This window comes from Mixophyes fleayi, chromosome 4 (genome assembly GCF_038048845.1).
Source record: "Mixophyes fleayi isolate aMixFle1 chromosome 4, aMixFle1.hap1, whole genome shotgun sequence".
In the NCBI taxonomy this organism is placed as follows: Eukaryota; Metazoa; Chordata; class Amphibia; order Anura; family Limnodynastidae; genus Mixophyes; species Mixophyes fleayi.
This window is the reverse complement of record NC_134405.1, coordinates 324,766,565-324,786,651: the sequence shown is the minus strand read 5'-3', so window position 1 is coordinate 324,786,651 and position 20,087 is coordinate 324,766,565. Positions and strand designations below refer to the sequence as shown.

At 40.2% G+C, this 20,087-nt stretch overlaps 1 protein-coding gene across 7 annotated transcripts in view; it reads right to left on the bottom strand.

Moving 5' to 3' along the window:
* Positions 1-13,804: 13,804 nt before the first annotated feature.
* Positions 13,805-20,087, bottom strand: part of CALD1 (caldesmon 1) — a 143,066-nt gene continuing 136,783 nt past the window's right edge. For 5 of the 7 annotated variants that reach the window (XM_075210232.1, XM_075210234.1, XM_075210237.1 and 2 more), the window contains 3 exons: positions 19,396-19,476; positions 18,357-18,390; positions 13,805-15,281 (listed from right to left, as the gene is read on the bottom strand). In XM_075210232.1, coding sequence (XP_075066333.1) covers positions 15,253-15,281; positions 18,357-18,390; positions 19,396-19,476 — 144 coding nt within the window. In that variant the 3' untranslated portion in view covers positions 13,805-15,252. The remainder of the gene's footprint in view (positions 15,282-18,356; positions 18,391-19,395; positions 19,477-20,087) is intronic. The other 2 variants (XM_075210235.1, XM_075210239.1) reach the window with 1 other exon arrangement.

The window sequence follows — 20,087 nt, the reverse complement described above, 5'->3', positions numbered from 1 at the left end:
GATGGCTGATATATAATCATCATCATCATCATCATCATTTATTTTTATATAGCGCCACTAATTCCGCAGCGCTGTACAGAGAACTCACTCACATCAGTCCCTGCCCCATTGGAGCTTACAGTCTAAATTCCCTAATATACATACACACACACACACAGACAGAGGCAGGCACACACAGACTAGGGTCAATTTTGTCAGCAGCCAATTAACCTACCAGTATGTTTTTTGGAGTGTGGGAGGAAACCGGAGCACCCGGAGGAAACCCACGCAAACACGGGGAGAACATACAAACTCCACACAGATAAGGCCATGGTCGGGAATTGAACTCATGACCCCAGTGCTGTGAGGCAGAAGTGCTAACCACTACGCCACCGTGCTAATCATGTGGACATCTCTGATGACTGGTATATAATCATGTGGACATCTCTGATGACTGGTATATAATCATGTGGACATCTCTGATGACTGGTATATAATCATATCTACATCTCTGATGACTGGTATATAATCATGTGGACATCTCTGATGACTGGTATATAATCATATGGACATCTCTGATGACTGGTATATAATCATGTGGACATCTCTGATGACTGGTATATAATCATGAGGACATCTCTGATGACGGGTATATAATCATATGGACATCTCTGATGACTGGTATTTTATCATATGGACATCTCTGATAACTGGTATATAATCATATGGACATCTCTGATGACTGGTATATAATGATGTGGACATCTCTGATGATTGGTATATAATCATGTGGACATCTCTGATGGTTGGTATATAATCATGTGGACATCACTGATGACTGGTATATAATCATATAGACATCTCTCATGGTAGGTATATTACCATGTGGACATCTCTGATGGTTGGTATATAATTATGTGGACATCTCTGATGGTTGGCACAGTATGTAATCATGTGGACGTCTCTGATGGCTGGTATATAATCATGTGGACATCTTTGATGGTTGGTATATAATCATGTGGACCTCTCTGATGATTGGTATATAATCATATCTACATCTCTGATGACTGGTATATAATCATGTGGACATCTCTGATGACTGGTATATAATCATGAGGACATCTCTGATGACGGGTATATAATCATATGGACATCTCTGATGACTGGTATTTTATCATATGGAAATCTCTGATGACTGGTATATAATCATATGGACATCTCTGATGACTGGTATATAATGATGTGGACATCTCTGATGATTGGTATATAATCATGTGGACATCTCTGATGGTTGGTATATAATCATGTGGACATCACTGATGACTGGTATATAATCATATAGACATCTCTCATGGTAGGTATATTACCATGTGGACATCTCTGATGGTTGGTATATAATTATGTGGACATCTCTGATGGTTGGCACAGTATGTAATCATGTGGACGTCTCTGATGGCTGGTATATAATCATGTGGACATCTTTGATGGTTGGTATATAATCATGTGGACCTCTCTGATGATTGGTATATAATCATATCTACATCTCTGATGACTGGTATATAATCATGTGGACATCTCTAATGACTGGTATATAATCATATGGACATCTCTGATGGCTGATATATAATCATGTGGACATCTCTGATGGCTGGTATATAATCATGTGGACATCTCTGATGGCTGGTATATAATCATGTGGACATTTCTGATGGTTGGTATATAATCATGTGGACATCTCTGATGACTGGTATATAATCATGTGGACATCTCTGATGGCTGATATATAATCATGTGGACATCTCTGATGACTGGTATATAATCATGTGGACATCTCTGATGACTGGTATATAATCATGTGGACATCTCTGATAACTGGTATATAATCATGTGGACATCTCTGATGACTGGTATATAATCATGTGGACATCTCTGATGACTGGTATATAATCATGTGGACATCTCTAATGGTTGGTATATAATCATGTGGACATCTCTGATGACTGGTATATAATCATGTGGACATCTCTGATGGCTGATATATAATCATGTGGACATCTCTGATGACTGGTATATAATCATGTGGACATCTGTGAATGCTGATATATAATCATGTGGACATATCTGATGACTGGTATATAATCATATCTACATCTCTGATGACTGGTATATAATCATGTGGACATCTCTGATGACTGGTATATAATCATATGGACATCTCTGATGACTGGTATATAATCATGTGGACATCTCTGATGACTGGTATATAATCATGAGGACATTTCTGATGACGGGTATATAATCATATGGACATCTCTGATGACTGGTATATAATCATGTGGACATCTGTGAATGCTGATATATAATCATGTGGACATCTCTGATGATTGGTATATAATCATATCTACATCTCTGATGATTGGTATATAATCATGTGGACATCTCTGATGACTGGTATATAATCATATGGACATCTCTGATGACTGGTATATAATGATGTGGACATCTCTGATAACTGGTATATTACCATGTAGACATCTCTGATGGTTGGTATATAAATATATGGACATCTCTGCTGATGGTTGGTATATAATCATGTGGACATCTCTGATGGCAGGTATATAATCATATGGACATCTCTGATGGTTGGTATATAATGATGTAGACATATTTGATGGCTGGTTGCTTATAATGATGTGGACTGCTGTGATGGATAGTATATATTCATTTAAACACTGCTGGTATAAGCCTACGTGCATCACTGTCTAACGACTATACAGGTTGTAGTTATGCTGGATAGAAGAGAAAGGGACCTAAGATACTACCCCGCCTAATGCTCTATTTGTATTTAATCTGTTCTCATTAGAAGATAAATCCAGATATTTTGAATAGTGTATTAAACCTATGAGTAAAAGGTTAATAGACAACTGATCAGCTAGGTGCATTGCGTAACTGTACACAGTCATTCCAGACAGAATACAGCATAACTGAAAACACATGTCACAGAACGAGGCCTAGTGTTGTATATATGTCTGTTCCATGGGCGGCTCACAGGCGTGAACAGTAGTTCCTGGATTCTTTCCTGCCTTAGGTCATCTACATACGTGTTGCTCAAATTAATTAAACATGAGGTAAATGTTTTAGGAGAAGTGGCGAGAAGCAGACATGAAGCTGCTTTTGGAATATGTTACCAGCCATCAGAGATGTCCACAAATATACTACTACTGGAAGTAGGATTTTTTTTTTTTTGAAGCAGTTTGTGACGGGGATGGGCGTACTCTGCCGCCCCGTCCTTCTCTCATCAGATTATCTTTGGTTTTATCGCTTTGTCTTGAGGTTCTCTTTACCATCAGTACTGATCCCTCCTACTGGTGTTGTTTGGCCGCCATTCACCGACTCAGCACCGGTTGAAGGAGAGTAGCAGATGCCACCGCCTGGCTCCTTCACCTGCACGTGGAAACGCTTACTTCTGGGTGCTGTATGTAGCTGCTGCAGCACCTCTTTGCTGTTGACTTGTGACTGGTTTTTCCTGACCACTTATTTTGGATCGGGACGACCAGGCGGAAGGTTGCCCCTAATAGTTCAACATAAGACAGCCGTGGAACGGATTCAAGCTTTAGCTCTTATCTGTAGGTCACAGGATGACAACGGGTAATTGGTGTCATGTATGATCCTCTAAGCAGAGCGGTGTTTGTTGCTGATAAGTAGTCTTTACGGGGACTATTACACGACCCCTCTATGGAAAGAATGATCACCAGATGGAATAAAAGCATCTGTACACACAATACAGCAACATGTTCTCTTTATATAGAGCCAAAACCGGTCTCCAACCCTGCAATAAATCCAAATAAACACCTGAAATAATGCACCAATCCTAGTGGTAAGTTTGAGCAGAGCGGCCAATCTGGGAGAGGGGTTAGACTGCACTTAGCCAACCTATCAGGACTAGATCTGACTGGACCAATATAAATACATGTGGACACCTCTGATGGCTGGTATATAATCATGGGGACACCTCTGATGGGGTGTATATATTCATAAGGACACTTCTGATGGCGGGTATATAATCATGTGGACATCTCTGATGGCTGGTATATAATCATGGGGACACTTCTGATGGCTGGTATATAATCATGGGGACACTTCTGATGGCGGGTATATAATCATAAGGACACTTCTGATGGCGGGTATATAATCATGGGGACACCTCTGATGGCGGGTATATAATCATAAGGACACTTCTGATGGCGGGTATATAATCATGGGGACACTTCTGATGGCGGGTATATAATCATGGGGACACATCTGGCTGATAGTATATAATGATGTGGACATATTTGATGGTTGACATAGTTTAGTTTATTCTGCATTTCCTCTTTAAGCCCTCCTGGTCTTTCTTACAATTCCAGTTTTGCTTTTCACTTACTTGTTGCTTACTATTACATATTTTACTTTACACATCATGTCCCATGCATATCAATGTCAAATTAATTACAGTCGTGACCAAAAATATTGGCACCCTTGTACTTGGTTTTCAAATAACTCCTCTAAACATAAGTTGACGTGAACAACAGTATTTGGTCTCCGTAATTCATTCTCTGCTAATATTACTTTTGGCCATGGCTGTGGAGTTTATATAGAGCTGAACGTAAGTCAGACTGGTAAGTGAAAACATGCTTTTTCAGACTGTGTATGTGTCATAGGCATAGACACGTCTCAATCTGAGAAGTTTCTTCCCTTAGCGCCTCTCTATGCTTAGAGTGGTGGAATGGGGGAGGTAGTGCGGGGGCAGGCATCGTCGCGGTAAGTTAAGGACGTGTTCACACTCTTACGTAAGATCTGTGCTGATGATGATGATGATGATGTCCATCTTGCTGTGTTTATAAAACAAAAATTATTTTAAAAAAACAAATCAGGGAGACATAAAGAAAGGGGTCCCCTCAAATTTGCTAGTACCAATAATCAATTATTTTGCAGAAAGAAGAGTCTGCTTCTGCAGCGCTAGATGGTAAGTGTGGTAGGTGGGAGGGCTCTTAATGTAATGTGGGTGGCGGTTTGGGATATTTAACGATGAGGTGAGAGCGGGGGTTAATTATTTAATGGTGGGTGGGAACTATTAATTTACTGCTGGGGGCTATTTAATATCATAGTGGTGTGACGGCGGTGCCTATTAATTTAAGGTGAGGTGATGGTACTATTGCTATTAATGTTATAGTTTGGGGACTATTAATTGAAAACTGGATTGAATTTAGGGAGAAGGAGGGCTAATTAATTAAATGTGAATTTTAATTATTTAACGTCAGGTCTGTTTGGGGAGGGATATGTTTATTAAATGTGAATCAAATTAATTTAATGACTGGGATTTTTTGGGAGGATAAGTTTATTAAATGTGAAAACGATTAATTTACTTACTTTACTTTACTGTCAGTCTGATTGTGGGTGAATAGGTATATTATTAAAATGTGAATACTATTAATTTAATGTTGGGGCTGGTTGCAGGGAGGGTGGTCTAATTATTAAATATGGCTGCTATTAATTTAACGTTGGAGATGATTGGGGAGAGGGAGGCCTAGAGTGTTCATTCGTTGATATGCCAAGACAATCAGCAACTGAGCTTAAGAAAGTCGCAGCTGCAGGTATTGAAAGATGCAAGAGCAGAACAGTCTACCAAGGGGCTTGATTCTGCTGGGGTCGTCCTGATTTGGGGTGACTGTACTGTGAAACACTTGACTACAGGAGGTATGTCCTGCGTCAAACTGCTCTGCTCTGCTCGTGAAGGTTGAGCTGTGTGCACCTAACAGTAATAACATTGCCCATGTATTTGAAGTGGATGGGAAGTAGAGTGTTGTCTATCACTGTCTAAAATTACAGCCATGCTGCTCATGAGCGCTCAAGCTGTGTGGCGTGGAAACCCCTGCTAGACATCAAGCATTTTCCCCTGCACTTTAGCAAAATCCAAATCACATAAATTGCCCTCAAATGCTTACCCTCTGCACCCCCTCCCTAAAATACAGTGAGGAGCAATGTAACAAAACTAAACAAAACCATATAAAAAGTAATAGTTTCTTCTACCATTTGAACTAGTTTCATTGTCCTAATTTATATCTGGAAGGTTAAAACCGCACGTGAGGAGGTCCCTATGTCATTGTTCCCCTTTTATTTTGCAATAATGCGTTTTCAAACATAAAAGGTAACATATCGCCATCTAGTGACCATAGCTGAAAATGTCAAAATATGATTAAAGAACATTTGTATATTTACATTTTCTTTAAACATTCTCACATTTGAGACCCAGGGCATTTTCCACATGATCCCCCTGTAATAGTGAATGTGTGTGTTGGGGGGAACGACCTACAGGGTGACATATTTATTTTAAAAATAATATTTCCAAAAGAGAACGTTTCCTTTAAGTGGTATTTTCACTCCAAAATGTATTTAAGCCTCAATACTGTGCAGGGTGAGCTGCTTTTTTTTTTTTTCACCACAAGTATGTAGTGGTTATCCAGCTTCTGCCTCCCGCAGTGATCCTTCTCGTGCTACGATGAATCAGACTTGGTTACAGCTGCCCCTAATAGTATGCAGAGACATTAGATTTACTATGGATCACTTTACATGTGCGTCTGCATAGTGTCCACTTTAATCATCATCATCACCATTTATTTATATAGCGCCACTGATTCCGCAGCGCTGTACAGAGAACTCACATCAGTCCCTACCCCATTGGGGCTTACAGTCTAAATTCCCTAACACACACACAGAAAGAGACTAGGGTCAATTTGTTAGCAGCCAATTAACCTACCAGTATGTTTTTGGAGTGTGGGAGGAAACCGGAGCACCCGGAGGAAACCCACGCAAACACAGGAAGAACATACAAACTCCACACAGATAAGGCCATGGTCGGGAATCAAACTCATGACCCCAGTGCTGTAAGGCAGAAGTGCTAGAATTCAGCTAAGATTGGCTCACTGCTGCAAAGAGGAGCCGACTGATTGGGTGCTATTTATTGCTTAATATAAGTATATTACATAATAACGCATTAATAGTAACCCCACAGACAGGGCCGCCTTCAGAAATCATGGGGCCCAGTACGGCCCCCCCCCAGATGAGCGCCCCCACCCCCCGCAAGCAACAGCGCAACACATACTTACCTGGGGGCCCGCTGTCTTCCAGTCCGCTGGTCTCCGCTACTCTGTCTTCAGTCTGGCTGTCACCAGACAGGCAGATCACATGATCGCAGGGGAATGATTCCTCCACCCCTGTGATCGCTTTCTGGTGCCTGGCTATCACGGTGACAGCCAGGCTGAATACAGAGTAGCGGAGACCAGCGGACTGCAAGACAGCGGGCCCCCAGGTAGGTATGTGTTGCCCTGTTGTACCGGGCCCCCTGGTGAGCCCAGGCCCGGTACAACAGTACCCCCCGTACCCCCCTGATGGCGGCCTTGCCCACAGAGACTGAATCTATTGTTATTTTGCTGATATGACATGAATACTAAGGGATAATAATTGTGTTTTTGTATATAGCACAAATCTCTCTGGTGACTAATAACATCCTTATTATATGCAGTAAGTTTAAGTAACAGGTCAGTGAACTTATGGTAGTTTGTTCTGTTAGTTCAATCATGAAATTTAGTTTATAGAGATATTTTGAAGTAGATACAAATAATTGTTTTTAAATTACATTTTAAAGGACAATTTAATACAATTTTAAACATCTCCACTTATCAAGTCATCTATTCCGAGCATAACAGTCAACCAAGAGAATTCAAATAGACATTAGAATTATTTATAGCAGCAAGGAGGTTGAGATTTAAAGCGGCATATATTGGATGTAGTGTGTTGCCTCCCGCATCCGAGCTCTGTAATATTGATAATGATCTACAATCCTCCCCCTCCTCTGTCATCATGTACTTGGAGGGAGGGATCTGATTCAGAGATCAGGTGACCCTCTCCTGAGGAACCAATGGGCAGAAAGAAAATTTACCTGAAGTGGTGGCCATATTTATATGCCACAAAGAGATTTTGCAAAGGAAAGATTGAGCTATAGAAAGATTTCATAAAGGTACAACACTTGCTCCATAATAAACAGGTATAAAACTAAATTATATTGGATCACTGGGTATAAAGCTGATCATTTCAACAGTTCCTTTGAAATTTAGTAAAAAATTGTGGAACCTAAAATCGACTCTGTCAGTTATTTTATAAGTAAATTTTAAATTATATTCATTTTTGTGGAGTTTAGACATAAACTTATCAAACTCCATTTTATTTACCATACCATATAATCAATATGTTGTTTATGTGCCTCTTGTACAAAACAAATATTGGCTAAAAGGATTATTTTTGTATATACTATTTCTTTCCCAGCTAGCCATATAAAAATTGGCCTAGCTGGGAGCGTATATTGACCCCATTGCTGTGCCATTAATTTGTAAATGGTATTCATTTAAAACAATTAATTGTTTTAAAATTAATTTAGCACACTATATAATAAAACCTTGTTTGTCAGAGCTAAATGATTCATGTGAGTACAAAAATTCACTAATTGTTTCTAGACCCTTAATTTAGGGAATGGACGTATGCAAAGCTTGTACAGCAATTGCACATTTTTAACCAGTTTTCCCATCTAAATTCCTGATTAATTGTAAAGCATGTGGGTATTCTCTTAAATATAATTAAAATTTCATCACATAGGGCCTGATTCATCAAGGTACGCAAACTCATACGCATCTGCTAAATGGGACTTGAGCTATGTAAAACACCACATACGCAGCTCAAACAGAGCAGATGGGGCACTCAAAGTCAACTCAATCTCAAACTCCAACGCAAATATAAGGGTTTGCGTCACTCAAAGTATGAAACATGAGTTTGCGTACCTTGATGAATCAGGCCCATAGTTTTTAATGAAATTACCTACATATTCTGATAATCTGACTGTAACTGAAGCTTTGCCCAAAACAAGTGGGTATTCGGGTGGGTTCTTAATATCTTTATGGATCTTTCAAAGTTACAAAAAAGTGGGAATTTGAGAAAGTTAATTTAGGAGATTTTGATCCTGTTCTAAGGCCCCTCCCCAGAAGTATGTCTAAATCTTGAAAATAGTTTCTTGTGTGGTCCTCTAATAGCCTTGTATAGGACCCTATATCTCCCAATAATCTAAGAGACTTTTCCACATACTTATCCCTATCCAGTATCACTATACCCTGTCTAAAAGTATAAACTACATTTTTTTTTGCTGGATTACTCTTTGACTGCGTTTCTCAACGGTGCCCAAGACGTATTCCTTTTTTTTTCTGGTTACATTTCTTAAAAAAATAGTTTATTGTTCCATGATTTGGAACATTTGACTGGTTGCGCAATAGACACACCTTAAAGCTTGATTGGGAGCGTAAATCGTCCCCATTGCTGTCCCCTGACAAAGTCCAACATATCAAATCGTGGTCTGTTGCTCACACTTCATTCATTGCACAACGGAGTAAGTGGAGGAAAGGGTTAATGAGCATTCTCCCTTCCTGGTGGCATCCTGAAGTGTTTTAGATTGAACAATCGCATTATGCCATTGTTGGTTTTTATTCTGGAACAGATGTTTTCACTTAGACTATGATTTGTGAATAAAAATGTCCTTTCACTATTCAGCCCTCCAATTTTTTCTTCTTTGATATTTTACCCAAAGAGAGAACATATTTGCCCAGGGTTAGCTGCAGACCTATACGGATCCTAGTGGATATAATTTCAACTTTGGTGACAATACAACAACAGCCAAAATATAATACCATGTATAAAAACATACGTTTTGCTAAACAATAGTATCAGTTTTGTGTAGCTTGTTGGTCATTTCCCAATAATATCACCCATTAAAATGGCATTTAACTTTTTAGCCCCCCCCTCCTAAAAAAACCCCCAACATCTTGTTTTTGAAAGGCATCTGTATTATATTCCAGACCTCACGTGTTTTTCACTATAATTTTAATGTTTGATGAATAATGTTGTAAACATTACATTTTTCAAACATATATTTTCACTTATACCTCTATTGGTATTATGTATTCAAACTATCGTTGCATGACAACATTATAAACAGATTGGACAATTAAAGAATAATTTTTGGGGGTTATTGATTATATTTTATTAATATGTTTGTTTCAGTGAGCTGGCCAACAGTAGGGTTCCCTAAAAATTTTTCCATCCACTTCAAATGTTATCCTTGAGACCACTTACAATTGTCCAGCGGTACCGCCGGTCGTTTTGGATGTGAGGAAACTGTAGCAGATCAAAAAGGGATCACTCATGTCGCTCCGATCTCCCATCTCTAAGTGTCCTAAGGAACTGCTGGTACTTGGGGTCCTGATTTGCAGACACATCTTGGCAGAAGGACTTTCATAGAAAACACTCCAATCACTGGAACGTTGATCTTCATTTAATCACCGCCAGTTGTTTCTGCATTAAATCTCTCAGATTACTATTGTGTTTTATGCAGGGCTGCCAAGAAGAATTCAGGGCCCGGGTACAACAAATTCATGGGGCCCCCCTCATAGTGAAGTAAGCCCCAAAATTTTTTTGCGCCGCCTTACGGCGGCGCAAAAAAGATTAGGTATATGGTCATATATTCAGGGGCGTGGCTAGCCAAACGGCAGTGCAAAAATTTTGGGAGGTGCGGTCATGCATTTGGGGGCGTGGCAAACGTGCCATTGGGGCGTGGCTAACATAAAAACCACTAGGCTCTCAATTCGCCGGAGCGTCACATATGTTTAAGCACTCCTGACTTTCAGGACATCTACCACCACAGGGTAGTATACAAACAATGCAGTGTGTACACAAACAGTTCAGTCTTGGCCTACACCTTACATTGGACACAACATTCACCAAAAATTGGTATTGTCCCTACTAGAATCACAACATTTCACACACTGTGCTGCTCTCTCCTACCTGTTCTTCTCACTTTCTCCACCTGTGGCTGCTGCTTTCTTTAGTTGTGGCTTGTCCGGATCCAGAAATGTTGAAGGACCTATTTTGAAAAAAAAATGGCTACATTTAGAAAATTACAGCCAGCCCCAGCGTTAAATCAATAGCACCCACGATTAATAATTAGGCCTTCCTCCAGCTCCAATATTACAATAATGTGCCCCTTCATCATCGCCATGCCTTATGATCACACTGTGCCCTCCATGCTGTTTTTGCCCCCTTCATCTGGCTCCCCTTCATCAGACTATACTATGCTGCTCCCCCCCTTTTTCAATCCCACTGTGCCATGCCTCCCCCCCCCCCTTTGTAACCCCACTGTGTCATGCTGCCCACCATTTTTTAACCCCACTGTGCCATGCTGACCCCTGTTTATTAACCCCACTGTGCCATACTGCCCCGTTTTTTAACCCATCTGTGCCCCTCTCATTTTTTCACCCCCTCTGTCATGCTGCTTTCCCATTTTTTAACCCCTCTGTGCTCCCCCCTCAATTTTTAACCCCTCTGACATGCTGCTTTCCCATTTTTTAACCCATCTGTGCCCCTCTCATTTTTTAACCCCTCTGACATGCTGCTTTCCCGTTTTTTAACCCCTCTGTGCTCCCCCCTCAATTTTTAACCCCTCTGACATGCTGCTTTCCCATTTTTTAACCCCTCTGTGCCCCCACTCATTTTTTAACCCCTCTGACATGCTGCTTTCCCATTTTTTAACCCCTCTGTGCTCCCCCTCATTTTTTAACCCCTCTGACATGCTGCTTTCCCGTTTTTTAACCCCTCTGTGCTCCCCCCTCAATTTTTAACCCCTCTGACATGCTGCTTTCCCATTTTTTAACCCATCTGTGCCCCTCTCATTTTTTAACCCCTCTGACATGCTGCTTTCCCATTTTTTAACCCCTCTGTGCTCCCCCCTCAATTTTTAACCCCTCTGACATGCTGCTTTCCCATTTTTTAACCCCTCTGTGCCCCCACTCATTTTTTAACCCCTCTGACATGCTGCTTTCCCATTTTTTAACCCCTCTGTGCTCCCCCTCATTTTTTAACCCCTCTGACATGCTGCTTTCCCGTTTTTTAACCCCTCTGTGCTCCCCCCTCAATTTTTAACCCCTCTGACATGCTGCTTTCCCGTTTTTTAACCCCTCTGTGCTCCCCCTCATTTTTTAACCCCTCTGACATGCTGCTTCCCCGTTTTTAACCCCTTTGACATGCTGCTTTCCCGTTTTTTAACCCCTCTGTGCCCCCCCTTATTTTTTAACCCCTCTGTCATGCTGCCCCCCCGTTTTTTAACCCTTGTGCTCCCCCTCATTTTTTAACCCCTCTGTCATGCTGCCCCCCCCCCCCCCGTTTTTTAACCCCTCTGTGCCCCCCTCGTTTTCCTCCCTTCACTTACCTTTTCTCCTCTCTTGGTCTTCTCTGCTGCTCTGTGCTCCATTGCTCCAGACTGACTGAATGCTGGGCATGACATGATGACATCACACCCAGCATTCAGACAGTCTGAATAGAGCACAGAGCAGCAGAGAGGAGGGATGCCGGCTCCGCGATCAGGTGAGTATGTTTTTTTTTTTTTTTAAACTAGCCTGCTCCCCCCACCAACGACCGAGCCCCCCCCCCCCGCCAAAAAAAAAAAAAAAAGGAAAGGAAAAAAAACGTTTGGAAAAAAAAAATTAAAAAATTAAAAAAAATCAGCAGCGCAAGGGCCCGGGCCGGGCCCCCTGACATGCCGGGCCCGGGTAATTAGTACCCGCTCCCCCCCCCTCTCGGCGGCCCTGGTTTTATGCATTATATTTCTATTTGCAATCAATGGTGTTTTCAGCACAAGAGCATCTAATTGTCATCTCTGTACTAACTACACTAGCATTTTGAATGGCAGGTTCACTTGACTGTATTGTGTGCTTCTAAATTGTAATACGGCTAATGAATCGCTCCAAGTGGTCTCATGCGCTTGCTGTCCAAGTGCTTGTACACGTGATCAGACAACGTGCATTCTTAAAGCTTGCTATACGCTTCTTAACACGGATAGTTCAAAATATAAATCAAGAGAATGGGCCTGGATACTTTGTGACAAGTGTCCAATTTGCGTCAATTTTAACATTGCCTGCAGAATTCACAAGCATTAATTCTTGGTACTTAGAATACTGCCATTGAGAACATGCGTTGAATGCTCTATTAAAAGTGAGAACAAAGTACAAGGTCTGTACTTCACTTTTAACATTTCCACACTGCATGTATGGAGCCAAAAAGGTAGATTCACCAAAACTTCTAAAAATAAAAGTGGAGGTGTTTCCCTATAGCAACCAATCAGATTCTAGCTGTCATTTATCTAGTACATTCTACAAAATGACAGCTAGAATGTGATTGGTTGCTATAGGGCAGTGATGGCTAACCTGTGACACTCCAGGTGTTGTGAAACTACAAGCCCCAGCATGCTTTGCCAGTAGATAACTAGCTGATAGCTGGCAAAGTATGCTGGGACTTGTAGTTTCAAAAACACCTGGAGTGTCACAGGTTAGCCATCACTGCCCTATAGCAACCAATCAGATTCTAGCTGTCATTTATCTAGTACATTCTACAAAATGACTCTAGAATCTGATTGGTTGCTATTGGCAACATCTCCTCTTTTCCTTTTTAGACGTTTTACTAAATCTATACCAAAGAATAGTTATCCAAAACCAGGGATAATTATTATTATTTTGTTTATATAAACAATGGCTTACACCAGTGATGGGCGTTGAAGTCAGATTAGTTTGTAATACATGCTGATATTTTATTGTCTTTTTCTTTGATCAAAAGTATTCTTTTAACTTATTATTGATATTATTACTGAAATGTACCATTAATTTTTCCCACCCCATCCCAAAATGAAAGACACTGAAAATTTACATTTATCAATTTATTGTGGTTGCAGTTTCATAATACAATGTTGAAACAAATTTTTCTATGCAGCTGAAAATGTTCAAAGATGATAACTTTGCAGAAAATAAAAGGCAGGTTTGTGTAGGCCTATTTCCCCTCACATAACTGAGTGCATTTGCATCTTGTACGTAAACGTTTGAATTATTGAAATAATACAATGTTTCAGCAAAGCAGTGGTTTTAATCTTTGGAATAACAAAAACAGTGTGAATCTATATTTTTTTTCTGTTTTATTGTATAAAGATATCACAAAATGAATGCAGTACAAAAATGCAGCATTTTATTGCATGGAATTACACTTAGCTCCCTCAGCACACACTGCTGAAAAAGTCAAAATGTAATTGTAACAATGACATGAATGTTAACTATATACATATAATATGAAACCTGCCTGTCAACAATTTTGAAACGGGTTAGAAAGCAAATGAAAATAATTAAGCTGAGTGTCTTGATCCCAGTGGCAGGGTCCTCAATTAGTGATGCTTTGCTAATTTATTTTTAAAAAATAATAATATTTCTGTTTATAAATTAATTACAATTTTGTTTTGTTTTTTTCCCCCCAAATCAGAACAAATTTTGCAAGCCTCTTTATAATGTACCTTATGTTCATATATTTTTATATTTATTTTTTTAAGATGACGTTGGGCTTACTAATTTTTCTATTGGTTAATGACGAAACATACCTAAAACTAAACAAAAGTGAATTAATAAAAGCTGTGATATTGGCTAGTATGTAGAAAAAAAAAATCTCTAGATATACTCTAGCATATAAAAAGCGGTCTGCATTTTATAGTGATGTAAGGTTAAAAAGCTACCTGTGTATATACTGTGTATAAAAACGCAGTTGTTGAACTATAACACTATAAGGTCAACCGTAATAAGTACCACCGTCGGCTAATACAAGCCAAAATTTTGGCATTACCTGTAACAGAGTGAAAAAGGTTGATGTTTTAAGTAGTTTGAAAAAGAAAAAAAAATATATAATAAAAAATAATCATTTTAACTATTCAGTATTTTTTTTTTCACTGGACACTGGTCGTTATATAAACTAAAAAAAACAACAACTATTAAACCGTATTCTACGCTAAAGTGCAGCGCCATTCTGCATAACCTCACTCAGCACTGCCCTCCTGATGTAACTATTGTAAAAGCCAAAAAATATTATGTATCAGTAGAAATAAAATTTGTTTCACAGCTGAAATTCTCTTAAGTAACTAAGATCTTATACAAAGGCAGGGCAGTACTCTTATGTATGAATAGCTGTTTGGAAGGCTGGGTATTAAATACAGTGCTAATATACATGGTTTTATTCGGCATAATGAGAAACACATATTTGGTAAGTAAACATAAATATAAAAATGACAATTTAGCACTTTATTTTCTGAGTTGGTCCGGTGGCTTGGAAATCCTCCTACGGCTCCTTTTCAAATCTTAATCCTGCTGAAGAAAAAGGGTACGTTAAACAAAAAGAGGACTCGATAAAATGTATTTTATTCAATCAGTGAAAATATGTTTAAATTTGCTTCTTTTCTTTTTTTTTCAAATTGTAGTCGACCTGTTACCTTCACAGCAGAAATACTATTCAATCACTCAACTGTAGGTAAATCAGCCCTGTAAATTTCCTTATACTGTACAAAATCTTGCATAAAATTTAGGAAAGTCTTATGTCTTTCTTACGTTTGTTAACCTAATTTTTTGAAAAATAATATTTTGTGGCATATAGTCTAAGGCAGTGGTTCCCAAATTTTTGCAGTTCGCGGCACCCTTAGAGTCTCCAAATTTTTTCAAGGCACCCCTCCAAAATAATTACTGAGCAGTCCTGTTTTAGAAGTAGTTGGGTCAAAAAATTGTAATAAGTATTTAGGTCACGACAGAAATACTTATTTAGTTGTATGCAAAAATGCCCCTCTGCATCCAGACACTCTGCCCCTTCTGCATCCAGGCACACTGCCCCCTCTGCATCCAGGCACACTGCCCCCTCTGCAACCAGGCACACTGCCCCCTCTCACGTTGCCCCCTCTGCCCTCTGTCCCCTCCTCTGCCCTCTCTCACGCTGTCACCCTCCTCTGCCCTCTCTCACGCTGTCACCCTCCTCTGCCATCTGCCCTCCTCCTCTGCCATCTGCCCCCCTCCTCTGCCATCTGTCCCCCTCCTCTGCCATCTGTCCTCCTCCTCTGCCATCTGTCCCCCTCCTCTGCCATCTGTCCTCGTACTCTACCATCTGTCCCCCTCCTCTGCCATCTGTCCCCCTCCTCTGCCATCTGTCCCCCTCCTCTGCTATCTGTCCTCCTCCTCTGCCATCTGCCCTCCTCCTCTGCCATCTGTCCCCCTCCTCTGCCATCTGTCCCCCTCCTCTGCTCTCTGTCCCCCTCTTCTGCCATCTGTCCCCCTCCTCTGCTCTCTGTCCCCCTCCTCTGCTCTCTGACCCCCCTCCTCTGCCATCTGTCCCCCTCCTCTGCCATCTGTCCCCCTCCTCTGCTATCTGTCCCCCTCCTCTGCCATCTGCCCTCCTCCTCTGCCCCGCGCCAGCTATAGAAAAAAAGAAAGCAAGCAGAAACTTACCAATCCGCGCGGCGCTAGGACCCTGCAGCCTCCTCTCTCGCGCAGCTGTCACTGACGTCGATATTCAGTGACAGCTGCGGGAGAGAGGAGGCTGCAGGGTCCTAGCGCCACTCGGATCGGTAAGTTTGTTTGCTTTCTTTTTTTTAGGGCTGGCCCGCGGTACCCCAGTGACAGCGCCGCGGCGTAAACTTTGGGAACCGCCGGTCTAAGGGGTAGATTAACTGTGGGTTTGAAAAAGTGATGATGTTGCCTATAGTGGCCAATCAGATTCTAGATATCATTTTGTAGACTGTACTAAATAAATGATAACTAGGGGCCTGATTCATTAAGGATCTTAAATGAAGAGGATTCTTATTTCAGTCTCCTGGACAAAACCATATTACATTGCAAGGGGTGCAAATTAGTATTCTGTTTTGCACATAAGTTAAATACTGACTGTTTTTTCATGTAGCACACACATATCAACTTTAAATTTCAGTTTACAAATAAGCTATCAAGTATTTGTGTGCTACATGAAAAAACAAGCTATCAAGTATTTGTGTGCTACATGAAAAAACAGTCAGTATTTAACTTATGTGCAAAACAGAATACTAATTTGCACCCCTTGCAATGTAATATGGTTTTGTCCAGGAGACTGAAATAAGAATCCTCTTCATTTAAGATCTTTAATGAATCAGGCCCTAGAATCTGAATGGCTGCTATAGGCAACATCTCCACTTTTTCAAACCCGCAGTTTAGTACATATACCCCTAAATTCATGCAAATGCAGAAAGTGAAACATTGATTTCCCTTGACAAACACCACCGCGTTTCCCCATGGACAAGTCTACGGACAACAGAATACATCAATAAATACTTAAATACAGGGGGAGAGTCAATTAGCCGCGATGTCCCTGAGAATTTCGAGGCTGAACATTTTTACCGTTAGTAAGATAAAAATATCTGCTCATTTCTACTCGCGTCCCATGAAGCTGCTCGCAAAAATGAGCGAATATTTCACTAAAAAAACAAATGCAAGAGGTCTCCACGGCCGCTCCAGAGGCACATTTTTTTCTAATTGAATCTCCTCCATAGTGTATTGAAAGAATACATCTGAAGATAAATACATAAATATTATATATATTAACAATATACATCAAAAATATAAAACAAAAATAAAATAAATCTTGCAGAAAATCTGAACGTTCTCAATGTAAAATACATGTATGTGTCACACTGTTTACTAAGAGCCGTTCCCAAGACCCTCGTGATTCAATAGACACTCCCCCCCCGCCAACACCAGTAATGGTCACATGTAACTAAATGACAGATGCCGCAAGTGAACATTACACAAGTTAGTGGTCAAGAGCGTTACCACTTGATAGTTCTCCTAATAACAAAAGGCTTGAATGTACAAAGGCTAATATGGAGGAAGAGTAGCCCATTTCCAGTCTCTCGATACTCGCCTCCTCCGGGTCGCTCGGCGCAGCCGTCCGTCCGAGGAGTGGAGGTGGAGCTAAGACATGCATGTATGATAATAAGATTATTACCACACTGCGCGTTCTGTGCTCCTCTCTCCTCCTCCATCACCTCTGAAGTGGCGGAGCTCACAGCTACGTTGCTCCTAATAAGTAAATGTGACATTTGGCGCTGCTCTGCTCCAACATAGGAGAACTGTGGCTCTGTGGACATTCGTACACAGAGATCTAAATAATTAGTCTGTGTAAAAATATAAAAAATAACTAATTGTAATGATGAAAAAAAAAAAAATCTTGGGATGTAAAAAAATAAACAAGCAGTCCTGTGTATGTATACTATATGTAGGTCATTAGAATATGCAATGTTCAATTAGCAACTTGTACAGTCTTTAACGGCTTTGGTCCGATGCTTTAGAAACTTGGATTTAGGTGAAAGTTTCAAAGCTTTTAACTAGCTAGAAAGCGAGAGGAAAAATTAAATAAAAAAAGTTACATACCATTGGCATCAGACTTTTTCCCCCCAATTGCCATCTGTAATGAAAATCGGACACTCTTCACGTTCAGTTTTTACAGTCACAAAGTTTTTTCCCCTACAGTCACTGTGAGGAGCACTGTTAAATCATTTACATATAAAGCTATAAATAGCAATGGTAACTGATATAAGAAAGACGCTGGCAAACTAATGGTGACCGTGTATTGCTCAAACCTTAAAATCATAAAGATCTGTAACAATGTAACCATACACAGCCCAATGGTTATAACGGTGTTTATAATGTTCAATGGTCATAACGATGTTTATAATGTTCAATGGTCATAACGGTGTTTATAATGTTCAATGGTCATAACGGTGTTTATAATGTTCAATGGTCATAACGGTGTTTATAATGTTCAATGGGCATAACGGTGTTTATAATGTTCAATGGTCATAACGGTGTTTATAATGTTCAATGGTCATAACGGTGTTTATAATGTTCAATGGTCATAATGATGTTTATAATGTTCAATGGTCATAACGGTGTTTATAATGTTCAATGGGCATAACGGTGTTTATAATGTTCAATGGGCATAACGGTGTTTATAATGTTCAATGGTCATAACGGTGTTTATAATGTTCAATGGTCATAACGGTGTTTATAATGTTCAATGGGCATAACGGTGTTTATAATGTTCAATGGTCATAACGGTGTTTATAATGTTCAATGGTCATAACGGTGTTTATAATGTTCAATGGTCATAACGGTGTTTATAATGTTCAATGGTCATAACGGTGTTTATAATGTTCAATGGTCATAACGGTGTTTATAATGTTCAATGGTCATAACGGTGTTTATAATGTTCAATGGTCATAACGATGTTTATAATGTTCAATGGTCATAACGGTGTTTATAATGTTCAATGGGCATAACGATGCTTCATTAACATGTAATTCTAGAAGGGAGAGTAACAACATTATACTAAGTAGGAAAAGTGTCACAGAAAGCTACAAAACAATTATCATTACCTTTAATTAGCACTAATAAAAGGGCCTTCGCTCACCTTGGTTGGTGAACCAAGCTTCTCCGTTTGCGGTTTTTCCCAGATGTTACGTTTGCCAGATACGTCTCCAGGTCGTAAATCCTAAATAAGAGTAAATAAAAGTACATCTGTCTTAATAACGTCCTTTGCAGAATGTTGTTATTTTATGTTGCATGACTGTGAGGCAGCTGTAGGTACCACATACTGGCCCAAACATGAAGTGTGCCTGACGGGAAGGGGTTAGAAAGGGAGATTTCTTTTGAATGAAGAAAATCCGAGGGAACTTTATAAGCAGTTTGCTTAATATTTCCCATGTCGTCTGACTTCATTATAGTGAGACAATGTGAGAAACCACCACAACAACTTATCAGAGGGAACACTTCAATATTTGAGTTTCATTTAAAATTTTGAGATTGGCATTAGGTTGCCCAGACCCTAATAACATCACATTGTCATTGCAAACCTCATAAAACAATATGGGAGAGCGATATTGTCTTCTCGACACATGTCTTCAAGTGGTTGCTGCTTAATACCACGTTCACACTGCCGGCAATATCCTGGGTATATGAACCTGGGTGACAGAGCCTCCCACACGGGCGACAGAGCCTCCCACCCGGGTGATAGAGCCTCCCACTCGGGTGACAGAGCCTCCCACTCGGGTGACAGAGCCTCCCACTCTGGCAAAATCCCAGGACTCCCTGGCAACATCATAA